This window comes from Monodon monoceros, unplaced genomic scaffold (genome assembly GCF_005190385.1).
Source record: "Monodon monoceros isolate NGI ecotype Baffin Bay Population unplaced genomic scaffold, NGI_Narwhal_1 Super_Scaffold_7, whole genome shotgun sequence".
NCBI classification, from domain to species: domain Eukaryota; kingdom Metazoa; phylum Chordata; class Mammalia; order Artiodactyla; family Monodontidae; genus Monodon; species Monodon monoceros.
In genome coordinates this window covers 13785286-13797852 of record NW_021703784.1, presented here as the reverse complement: position 1 = coordinate 13797852, position 12567 = coordinate 13785286, and the positions used below count along the sequence as shown (strand labels likewise).

General features: G+C 45.0%; 1 protein-coding gene across 3 annotated transcripts in view; it reads left to right on the top strand.

The window, feature by feature from the left end:
• KMT2A (lysine methyltransferase 2A) overlaps positions 1–12567 on the top strand; it is a 74294-nt gene that overhangs the window by 52736 nt on the left and 8991 nt on the right. For all 3 annotated transcript variants that reach the window (XM_029207809.1, XM_029207810.1, XM_029207811.1), the window contains 8 exons: positions 27–105; positions 1161–1321; positions 1519–1704; positions 1916–6170; positions 7064–7144; positions 8504–8568; positions 9656–9826; positions 10667–10741. In XM_029207809.1, coding sequence (XP_029063642.1) covers positions 27–105; positions 1161–1321; positions 1519–1704; positions 1916–6170; positions 7064–7144; positions 8504–8568; positions 9656–9826; positions 10667–10741 — 5073 coding nt within the window. The remainder of the gene's footprint in view (positions 1–26; positions 106–1160; positions 1322–1518; positions 1705–1915; positions 6171–7063; positions 7145–8503; positions 8569–9655; positions 9827–10666; positions 10742–12567) is intronic.

The following is a 12567-nucleotide window of genomic DNA, read 5'->3' as shown; positions in this document are numbered from 1 at the left end:
TGATCAGTTCTTCTTTTCTTACTCAGGCTCCATGACAATTGACTGCTTAGGGATTCTGAACGATCTCTCTGACTGTGAGGATAAGCTCTTTCCTATTGGATATCAGTAAGTAGCTCTGTAGAGAGAAGACAGCAGCCCCACCCCTTGAGCACCCTGAAGCAGTGAGTAGGCCATTAAAGGTAGAGCCATACTTGTTAGCGACTTTTAACTAATTCCTTTTTTTTTTTTTTGCTACTTCTCGTAGATTGGGACTAAAGTATCATTTTATGTCAGCTAGATCCCGTTGTAGAAGGAAAGTATTGTTGACATAATTTCAGAATCATTTCCAAATAAAACCTAGGTAGAACACCAGGCCAGTCTCTTAAGATTCCACTAAATTCTGTTCACTTCAGTTCAGAAGTCCAGTTTGCTGTCAGGGATCAAACACCTCATGCCTCTGTCCTCATTTTACATTTTATAGGTCCTTCTAAAAATAACCCCTACAATAACAATCAAATAGTCCAGTAAGAATTTGTAATCTTTCCCACATGAAGCAGATTGTTTAAACTTCTAGCAAACTGACGATATAAATTTAAAATTCGCTTCCTCTCTCTTCCCCTTTGGAGTCTCCCTTTTGTTCTATATACTCTGATTTATTCTGCATTTCAATTGTGAAAACACAGTCTCTACTCCACATTTAGCTGGCAGCTCTTAAAGAGCTAGGCTCCATCAGCATCCAGCAGATTTGAAGCAGTTCCATTTCTCTTGTCTCGTGGGGCTTTTCTCCCAAAGGAAACATGCCAGGTTTGTTCTTTCCTCACTTTGTACACATGGTGGGGCAGTTATCCCTTCCTGAAGGCCAATAACTATTTCTTGTAGTATCAATAGTTAGTTTTTTTTTTTTTTTCTTTGCATTTTAGGCTGTTTTACTAATTTTGTCCCCTGCTTACAACACAATAAAAAAGGATTTGATGCTGTTTTCTGAGAGGCCAGGAAAAACCAAGGACTTCAAAAAACTTGGAAGACCCTAACCAAGAGACCCTCTAATAAGAATCCATGAAATAAAGCTAAATTTTGTAAAGCAAGGAGGCCAGGGAACCTAGGCTGAGAAGAGGTTTTGACAAATGTCAGTCTCTGCTTCTGTCCTCGCACTCACGGTGATCGTTACCATCTGCGTGCAGGTGTTCTCGGGTGTACTGGAGCACCACGGATGCTCGCAAACGCTGCGTGTACACGTGCAAGATAGTGGAATGCCGTCCTCCGGTTGTAGAGCCAGATATCAACAGCACTGTTGAGCATGATGAAAACAGGACCATTGCTCACAGTCCAACATCTTTTGCAGGTTAGTCTTTAATCAAGGTGGGACTTGAATTCGATTTGGGGGGAATATTGTGATTGACGGGTGGGAAAAAGGCATTGCTTTGGGAGGTCACATTTGCTTCTGTTTTGGTACTTACCTGACAGCTGGCTTTTTCTTGGTTCATTTGTTTGATATCTTAATTAAACTTTTTTAGTAAGAGTTTTTATTTCCTGCCACAGAAATTTCACCTAAAGAAAGTCAAAACACAGCTGAAATTGTAAGCCCTCCGTCACCAGATCGACCTCCTCATTCACAAACCTCTGGTTCCTGTTTCTATCACGTCATCTCAAAGGTCCCTAGGATTCGAACACCCAGCTATTCTCCAACACAGAGATCCCCTGGCTGTCGGCCACTGCCTTCTGCAGGTAAAGGACTTCACTGACCTACCCGACCCAAGGAGGTCAGCTCAAAGATTAGTTTGTAATGCTGTCAGGCACCTTTATCGTGGTGACTTCTGCCAATGGAAAACGTTGATTTTCCGTTAGCTGTAAACATACCTAGCCAAGTCATTGAAACCAGTGGTATAGCACATGTGTCCGATCTGTAATGGACTTTATTACTTTCTCTCTCGTTTAGGAAGCCCTACCCCAACCACTCATGAGATAGTCACAGTGGGTGACCCTTTACTCTCCTCTGGACTTCGAAGCATTGGCTCCAGGCGTCACAGTACTTCTTCCCTGTCACCCCAGCGGTCTAAACTCCGGATAATGTCTCCAATGAGAACTGGGAGCGCTTACTCCAGGAACAGTGTTTCCTCAGTCGCCACCGTAGGGACCGCTGCAGATCTCGAGTCAAGTGCCAAAGCGGTTGATCATGTCTTAGGGCCACTGAATTCTAACACTAATTTAGGGCAGAACACTCCCACCTCTTCACATCTGCAAAGGACGGTAGTTACTATGGGCACTAAAACCAGTCACTTCGATGGCTCTTCATCTTCAGAAATGAAGCATTCCAGTGCTTCAGACTCAACATCCAAGAGCTCCTCTTCGAAGGGAGAGAAGACCAAAATGCCGAGTTCCAAGAACTCAGAGGGATCGGCACATAATGTGGCTTACCCTGGCCTTCCGAAACTGGCCCCACAGGTTCATAATGCAACAGCTGGAGAATTAAATGTTAGTAAAACGGGCACTTTTGCTGAACTGTCTTCAGTGCCATTTTCTTCTAAAGAGGCCCTCCCGTTCCCGCCACTCCATTTGAGAGGGCAGAGGAATGATCGAGACCAACAGACAGATTCCAACCAGTCAGCAAACTCCCCTCCCGATGAAGATACTGAAGTCAAAACCTTGAAGCTATCTGGAGTGAGCAACAGATCGTCCATCATCAACGAACATGTGGGATCCAGCTCCAGAGACAGGAGACAGAAAGGGAAAAAATCTTCTAAAGAAATGTTCAAAGAAAAGCATTCCAGTAAATCTTTTTTGGAACCTGGTCAGGTGGCAACTGGTGAGGAAGGAAACCTAAAGCCAGAGTTTGTTGATGAAGTTTTGCCTCCTGACTTCATGGGGCAACGACCATGTAATAATGTCTCCTCTGATAAGATTGGGGACAAAGTCCATTCTATTCCAGGAGTCCCCAAAGCTCCATCCATGCAAGTAGAAGGGTCTGCCAAGGAATTACAGACACCCCGGAAACGCACAGTCAAAGTAACACTGACACCTCTAAAAATGGAGGGTGAGAGTCAGTCCAAGAATACCCTAAAAGAAAGTAGTCCTCTTTCCCCTTTGCAGATAGAGTCAGCATCTCCAACAGAACCAGTTTCCACTTCCGAAGGTCCAGGAGATGGTCCAGTCGCCCAAGCAAGCCCGAATAATACCTCATCCCAGGATTCTCAAAGTAATAACTATCAGAATCTTCCAGTACAGGACAGACAGGACAGAAACCTAATGCTTCCAGATGGCCCCAAAACTCAGGAGGATGGCTCTTTCAAGAGGAGATACCCCCGTCGCAGTGCCCGGGCACGTTCTAACATGTTCTTTGGGCTCACCCCACTCTATGGAGTAAGGTCCTATGGCGAAGAAGACATTCCGTTTTACAGCAGCTCAACTGGGAAGAAGCGAGGCAAGAGATCCGCCGAAGGACAGGTGGACGGGGCCGATGACTTGAGCACTTCCGACGAAGACGATTTATACTATTACAATTTCACTAGGACAGTGATTTCTTCAGGTGGAGAGGAACGGCTGACACCCCATAATTTATTTCGGGAGGAGGAGCAATGTGACCTCCCAAAAATCTCACAGTTGGATGGTGTTGACGATGGGACAGAGAGTGATACTAGCGTCACAGCCACAACGAGGAAAGGCAGCCAGATCCCAAAAAGAAACAGTAAAGAAAACGGAACAGAGAACTTGAAGATGGATCGGCCTGAAGACACTGGTGAGAAAGAGCACGTCATTAAGAGCTCTGTGGGCCACAAAAATGAGCCAAAGATGGATAACTGCCACGCTGTGAGCAGAGTGAAAACACAGGGACAGGATTCCTTGGAAGCTCAGCTCAGCTCATTGGAGTCAAGCCGCAGGGTCCACACAAGCACCCCCTCAGACAAAAACTTACTGGACACCTATAATACTGAGCTCCTGAAATCGGATTCAGACAACAACAACAGTGACGACTGTGGGAACATCCTGCCCTCAGACATTATGGACTTTGTACTGAAGAATACTCCGTCCATGCAGGCTTTGGGTGAGAGCCCAGAGTCCTCTTCGTCGGAACTCCTGAATCTTGGCGAAGGTTTGGGTCTTGATAGTAATCGTGAAAAAGACATGGGTCTTTTCGAAGTGTTTTCTCAGCAGTTGCCGACGACGGAAGCCGTGGACAGCAGTGTCTCTTCCTCCATCTCAGCAGAGGAGCAGTTCGAGTTGCCACTAGAGCTGCCGTCAGACCTCTCTGTCCTGACCACCCGGAGTCCCACTGTCCCGAGCCAGAACCCCAGTAGGCTAGCTGTAATCTCAGACTCAGGAGAGAAGAGAGGAACCATCCCAGAAAAATCTGTGGCCTCCTCTGAAGGTGACTCCTCCCTGCTGAGTCCAGGAGTAGATCCCAGCCCTGAAGGCCACATGACTCCTGACCACTTTATCCAAGGTCACATGGATGCAGACCACATCTCCAGCCCTCCTTGTGGTTCGGTGGAGCAAGGTCATGGCAACAATCAGGATTTAACTAGAAATAGTAGCACCCCTGGCCTTCAGGTACCTGTTTCCCCTACCGTTCCTATCCAGAACCAGAAATACGTGCCCAACTCTACCGATAGCCCTGGCCCGTCTCAGATTTCTAATGCCGCTGTCCAGACCACTCCGCCCCACCTGAAACCAGCCACCGAGAAACTCATTGTCGTTAACCAGAACATGCAGCCACTTTATGTTCTCCAGACTCTTCCGAATGGAGTGACCCAAAAAATCCAGCTGACCTCTTCTGTTAGTTCTGCACCCAGTGTGATGGAGACAAACACGTCAGTATTGGGGCCCATGGGAAGTGGTCTCACCTTAACCACAGGACTCAGTCCAAGCCTGCCGACTTCCCAGGCTTTATTCCCTCCTGCTAGCAAAGGATTGCTCCCCATGCCTCATCACCAGCACTTACATTCCTTCCCTGCAGCTACTCAGAGTAGCTTCCCACCAAACATCAACAGTCCTCCTTCAGGCCTGCTTATCGGGGTCCAGCCTCCTCCAGATCCCCAGCTTTTGGTCTCAGAAGCCAGCCAGAGGACAGATCTCAGTACCACAGTGGCCACTCCATCCTCTGGACTCAAGAAAAGACCCATATCTCGCCTGCAGACCCGAAAGAATAAAAAACTCGCTCCCTCTAGTACCCCTTCAAACATCGCCCCTTCCGACGTGGTTTCCAACATGACATTGATTAACTTCACACCCTCCCAGCTTCCAAATCATCCCAATCTGTTAGACTTGGGGTCACTTAATACTTCATCTCACCGAACTGTCCCCAACATCATAAAAAGGTCTAAGTCCGGCATCATGTATTTTGAACAGGCGCCCCTGTTACCACAGAGTGTGGGAGGAACTGCTGCCCCGGCGGCGGGTGCAGCCACCATGAGCCAGGATACCGGCCACCTCACGTCAGGGCCTGTGTCTGGCTTGGCCTCCGGTTCCTCCGTCTTGAACGTTGTATCCATGCAAACTACAACCGCCCCTACAAGTAGCGCGTCCGTTCCAGGGCATGTCGCGTTAACCAACCCGAGGTTGCTTGGTAGCCCAGATATCGGCTCCATAAGCAATCTTTTAATCAAAGCCAGCCAGCAGAGCCTGGGGATTCAAGACCAGCCTGTGGCTTTACCGCCAAGTTCAGGAATGTTTCCACAACTGGGGACGTCACAGACTCCCGCTACTGCTGCAATGACGGCAGCATCTAGCATCTGTGTGCTCCCCTCGACTCAGACTGCGGGCATAACAGCTGCTTCGCCTTCAGGGGAAGCGGAAGAACACTATCAGCTCCAGCATGTGAACCAGCTCCTCGCCAGCAAAACCGGGATTCTCTCTTCCCAGCGGGATCTTGATTCTGCTCCAGGGACCCAGGGCTCCAACTTTACCCAGACGGCAGATGCTCCTAATAGCATGGGGCTGGAGCAGAATAAGGCTTTATCCTCAGCTATGCAAGCCAGCTCCACCTCTCCTGGGGGCTCTCCGTCCTCTGGACAGCAGTCAGCAAGTCCCTCAGTGCCGGGGCCCATGAAACCCAAACCAAAAATCAAACGGATTCAGCTGCCCTTGGACAAAGGGAGTGGCAAGAAGCACAAAGTTTCCCACTTGCGGACCAGTTCTTCTGAAGCACACATTCCAGACCAAGAAGCCAACACGACACCCCTGACCTCAGTCACAGGGTGAGAGATGCAGACCTTGGCTCTGCTGGGTCTGAGGGGTTTCATGCTCTGGATTAGAGGCTGTTGAAGTGGTCTTCTGGGAGGGACACACCTCTGCCCACGTTGCATTACTTGGGTTTTCTGGGCTTTGATTTGATTTTCTTTTTTTTTTTTTTTTTCCCCTCACAGTGCTGATTTATAGAGTAAAATTTAGTTCCATCCGTTGGCAGTTGGTCCCTTGGATAGAACCACATCTTTTTTTTTTTGGTATGCGGGCCTCTCACTGTCGTGGCCTCTCCTCTTGGCGGAGCACAGGCTCCGGAAGCGCAGGCTCGGCGGCCATGGCTCACGGGCCCAGCCGCTCCGCGGCATGTGGGATCCTCCCGGACCGGGGCACGAACCCGTGTCCCCTGCATCGGCAGGCCGACTCTCAACCACTGCGCCACCAGGGAAGCCCAGAACCACGTCTTTCATTGCTCTTTGCTCTGACTTAGAACAGTGCTGCTGTTTGCGCCTGTTTCTTTTTCGCTGAGGCTTAGTTAGGATACTAAGGGATGATTATTCCTGTCTGGAGGGCAAAACCACCTGTTGTAGATCTCATGGTGTCCTTTTCTGAAACATTTTCATTAAAATATACATAAAGTACACAAAGTGAATTTTTACCTAGGTATGCATCCATGTAGCTGCCATTCAGATCATAACAAAAGATTTCTAGTCTTCCAGAAGGCTCCTGGTGCCCTCTCTTAGTCAGTACCCCCCAAGGTAACCACTGTCTAACCCGTATCACCACAGGTTACTTTTCTCAGCCCATAAATTTTATCAGATCCTGTTAGAGTCTTCTTTAGACTGACCTCCTTGTTGGGTACATATTTACTGTTGTTTTTCTTGAAAAGATACAAATGATTCTGTTCCAGGGCTCCAGGAGCAGAGGCTGAGCAGCAGGATATAGCTAACGTGGAGCAGTCACCACAGAAAGAGTGTGGGCAGCCTGCAGGGTAAGTGTAAGACTTAGTTCCCTGAGGTGAAGCACTCAGTTCTGTCCACCTCATTTAGAAAATAGTCCTTCCTGATTTGTGTTGTTTTTTTTTTTTTTTTTTTTTGGCCAAAGTTTTTTTTAATGGAATTAATACATGCTTGTAAAGAAAAAAAACCCCACAGAATTATTTAAATAATGGGTAACGGTTCCACGTTCTTCCTGCCTACCCTGTTCCCAATTTATTGCCTAGAGGTAATTGTTGCTTGTAATTTGTTTTCATTCATACCAACATTTCTATGCATACAGATATGCATGGTGTACATTTGAATATGTATATACCTTTTTGTGTGTGTGTGTGTGTGGTACGCGGGCCTCTCACTGTCGTGGCCTCTCATGTTGGGGAGCACAGGTTCCGGATGCGCAGGCTCAGCGGCCATGGCTCAAGGGCCCAGCCGCTCCGCGGCATGTGGGATCCTCCCGGACCGGGGCACAAACCTGTGTCCCCTGCATCGGCAGGTGGACTCCCAACCACTGCGCCACCAGGGAAAGCCCCCGTATATACCTTTTACATAAAATAAATAATGCCGTGCATACTGTTCTATACTTGTTTTTTTTTCAGCTATTGTATTGTGCACATATCTCTATGCCACTTCATTTTTTAATGGCTGCCTCCAGTTCTGTTGTGTAGACCTACAGTAATTTATTTAACTAGTTCCCTCTTGATCTGCATCTGAATTGTTTGCAGGATCTATTTAATTGTAAAAGGTGAAAATACGTATGATTTACTGGTTCATCATGCAGGCTGCTTTTTTTTTTTTTTTTGGCGGTACGCGAGCTTCTCACTGCTGTGGCCTCTGCCGTTGCGGGAGCACAGGCTCCAGACGCGCAGGCTCACGGGCCCAGCCGCTCCGCAGCATGTGGGATCTTCCCGGACCAGGGCACGAACCCGCGTCCCCTGCATCAGCAGGCGGATTCTCAACCACTGCGCCACCAGGGAAGCCCAGCTTTTGTTTTTAATTAAACCAGCTAATTCACTTAAGGAACTCCGGAACTGCTTCTCACAAGCGTCCTTTTATTTTTTTCTAACAGCTAAGGGTATGAGAAGAATTTTAAGGACACAGTCTACAACTCCAAAAGCAGAAACTTCATGTCAAATGTTTGGGAGAGAATCTCACAAAAGATAGTTGATGTTATGTATCTTACAGTAGTGTGGTGGTGTGTTCATTCAACAGGTTGTTCACAAAGCATCCTGTGGTTCATGTCTAGTGGTTGTTTTGTATAACTGATACAGCTGTATGGTAGATTGTGGACAGTTTTTATCTTTGAATTGAAGAACTAGCTGGTGTTACATCTCACATTTGGTTTTCTTTTCATGTAGGCAAGTGGCTGTTCTTCCTGAGATTCAGACAACACAGAATCCAGCAGATGAACAAGAAAATTCAGGTATGTGGGTGGGTAACGGGTTAGAATCAGAATTTCCAAGCCAGAAGTACTGTAAAAGTCACCTTCTCTACCTACTGATTTTCTAGATTAAAAAAAAAAAAAAAAAGCCAAAGCGCTAAAGATGTTTAGTGATTGGCCAAAGGACACGAAACTAAAACCTATAAATACTCTTCTGCTCTGTTTGCTGTAACAGCAGTGTGACTGAAATAGCTCACAATAAGCTGTCTTCATCCTTTAGTTGTCACTAGTGAAGACCAAGAACCATTTTTATTATATAATATAGCCAGATTTAGGTTATGGCTCCAGATACATCTCCATAGCGCTTCTGTCCTGATGAATTTCATCAGTAAACAACTAGTCACTTCAAGACTAGAGAACTCTGGATATAAGACTTTGTCCTTTTCCGTTGAGGGGATTCCCAGAAGAAAACCAGGCAGAGAAAATGCTTAGCCATACGATTTGGGATGCAGTCACATTCTGCTGATTTTGCTGATTCCTGGAGAGGATTGATACGTCTCTGTAAGAAGGCAGTGTGAGGGGTGGTGGCTGAGAGTACAGACTCTGCAGTCAAATAGGTTGAAATCCCAGCTTTACCACTTACTAGCTCTATGAACATGGGCTGCTTAACCTCTCTCTGCCTCAGTTTTCTCACCTTTAAAGTTTAGATCATTTCTCACCTACCTCATTGGATTGTTGTGAGGTTTATCTGAGTTAATACAGGAAGTTCCTAGAAGAGTGCCTCATATGTAGTGTTTCATACGTGTTAACCATCGTTATTTTTTAGCTTTGACTCTGTTGAGGGCAATTACTTATTGGAAAACTGTCAGATTGTCATACCAGAAACTACCAGAGAGACAGCATAACTTCACATAAAAAAAAAAAAAAAATTCTAGTTTTGGTCACTTCCTAGCTATAACGTCAGGCAAGCTGCTCCACCTCTTTGAACCTCAGGTTTGTTATCTGTAAGTGGGAGTAATAAAACCAGCTGTGTAATGTCGTTAGGCTTGGAGATAAAACGTGCATAAAGTCCTCAGTAAGTGTTTGCTATGGCATCCACTTTGGCCCCTATCTATTTTCTCCCTCACAGAACCTAAGACAGCGGAAGAAGAAGAAAGTAATTTCAGCTCTCCACTGATGCTTTGGCTCCAGCAAGAACAGAAGCGGAAGGAAAGCATTGCTGAGAAAAAGCCCAAAAAAGGACTTGTTTTTGAAATTTCAAGTGACGATGGCTTTCAGATCTGTGCGGAAAGTATCGAAGGTGAGTGGATTAAATTAGGTCAGCCCAACAGCACAGGCTCTGCTCAGCTAGGGCTGCAGTAGTACCATTTATGTGAGCAGCTGCATATGAGATAGATTGAATTGGAGACACTAGAAGGCAAGAGACCACTAGTGAGAGTATTACTGCAATAGAGATGTCAGGTAATAAAGCCCACTTCCAGTAGAAGAAGAAAGGAAAGGAGAGAAGAACAGACGCATTCATGACTGCTTGGATATAGAGGGTAGAGAGAGAGGACTCAAAGATGCCTCCGAAGATTCCGGCCTGGGTGACTGAAAAAAAAAAAACATATGTGAGGAGAACAAAAAAATAACTAGTTTGAGTGTACACATTCTGCATAAGATGTATTGAGTGTGGAGTGTGGGAAAAATCCAACAGATAGGAAGAGATCGTAGACTCTTAGGTTAGAGCTGGAAGGGATTGTAAAGGTTTTCTAGTTACACCCCTTAGTTGTAAGGAACTGAGAGGTTGTGATCTCCTTCCCACAGTCCTGGTTAACCGTTAGTGCTGGTATTGTTTTGGTTAGCAGTACAGGGAGTAGAGTTAATACCACACATTCAGGTTTGGGACCTGGACTACCCTCAGGGGAAGTGAGTGCTTTGAGGATGCAGGGGTCATTTTCAGAAGGTGGGAACCTCCTCACCGCTTTTGTATCCTTTGCAGCAGAAAGGAGCACAGTTGGGTGGGGCACCTTCCCAGCTTCTTTCTTATTCACTGAACTGACTTAAACTAAGAAAACAACAAAAAGCTGTTCTAGCAGGGGATCTTTTCACATCATTGGTATTAAGAGATGTTTGACTGAATTATCTTATTTCCTCACAGATGCCTGGAAGTCATTGACAGACAAAGTCCAGGAGGCTCGGTCAAACGCCCGCCTAAAGCAGCTTTCATTTGCAGGTAATGCTGCAGCGGTCATTTTACTCCTGTCTCAGTATCCTCTGGCAACTTGTGGGTCTAAGCTACAGGGTTGATTTCACCAAAAAAAAAAAAAATCAACCTTTTTTTAAAAAAAAAATCATTTTTCACAGATTTATTGAGATATAAACCTTACACTACACAGTTTACCCATTTAAAGCATACAAATCGATGGCTGTTAGTGTATTCACAGAGTTGTGTAAACCATCACTACTGTGTAATTGCAGAACATTTTCATCATGCCTTAAAGAAGCCCCATACCCACTAGCAGTCATTCCTCAGCCCTAGCGCCTGGCAGCCACTAATCTATTCTCTGTCTCTCTGAATGTACCTATTCTGTACATTTCCTACAGAAATGAATCATATAATATGTGGCCTTTTGTGACTGGCTTGTTTCATTTAACATGATGCTTTCAAGATTTCTCTCTACTGTAACATTGTCTCAGTACTTCATTCGTTTTTTTCTTTTACAGATGAATATCTTTTATTGTGGTAAAATACACATAACATAAAAGTTACTGTCTTAATTATTCTTTTATTTTTTTTCACATCTTTATTGGAGTATAACTGCTTTACAATGGTGTGTTAGTTTCTGCTGTGTAACAAAGTGAATCAGCTATACATGTACATACATCCTCATATCTCATCTTAGTTATTTTTAAGTATACAGTTCAGTGGTGTTAAATACATCCACCTTGTTGTGCAGCCATCACCACCATCCATCCCCATAATTTTTCATCTTGTAAAACTGAAACTCTGTATCCATTAAACAATGACTCCCCATTCTCCTCTTCCCCCAGCTTCTGGTAACCACCATTATTCTTTCTGTCTTTGTGATTTTTAACTATTTTAAGTACCTCATATAAGTGGAATCATACAGTGTTTGTCCTCTTGTGACTGGCTTAGTACACTCAGCATAATGTCCTCAAGGTGCATCCTTGCTGTAGCATGTTGCAGAACTTACTTCCTTTTTCAGGCTGAATAATATTCCATTGTGTGTGTGTATCACATTTACTTTATCAGTTGATCCATCTGTGGGCACTTGGATTGCTTCCAAATTTTTGTTGTTTTTTTTTGAATAATTCTGCTGTGAACATGGGTGTACAGAGATCTCTTTAAGACTTTGCTTTCAATTCTTTTGGGTGTATACCCAGAAGTGGAATTGCTGGATCATATGCTGATGCTATTTTTAATTTTTTGAGAAACCACCATACTGTTTTCTACAGTGGCTGTACCATTTTACGTTCCTACGAATGGTACACAAGAATTCCGATTTCTCCGTATCCTCACCAGTACTTATTGTTTTCTGTACATATCCCTAATGACTTGAGATGTCGAGCATCTTTTCATGTGCTTATTGGCCATTTATATATCTTCTTTAGAGAAATGTTTATTCAAAGTCCTTTGTCTATATTTTCATCAGGTAGGTTGTTTTTTTGTTGTTGAGTTTTAGAAGCTCTATGTATTCTGGATATTAATCCCTTATCAGATACATGATTTGCAAATATTTGCTGCTATTCTGTGGGCTGCCTCCATTTTTACTCTGGATAGTGTCTTTTTTGCTTTTTGTTTTTTTTAGATTGGTGAGGGAGATATTTTGGGGGCAGGAAAATATGGTTCATAGGTCCTGCTCTGTCCAACGGTGGCAGTCATTGGGTGAACTATAATTAAATTTGTACATGGCCTCTCCCAGGAGTCACTCTGAAACGATTACTGATAATATGTGTAAGATTCTGCTCCTGGAGGAAACCAGCATCCCAAGCTCAGTGTTCTCAGTCTCAAATTGAGTAGCTCAGCCCTTTTTGCCA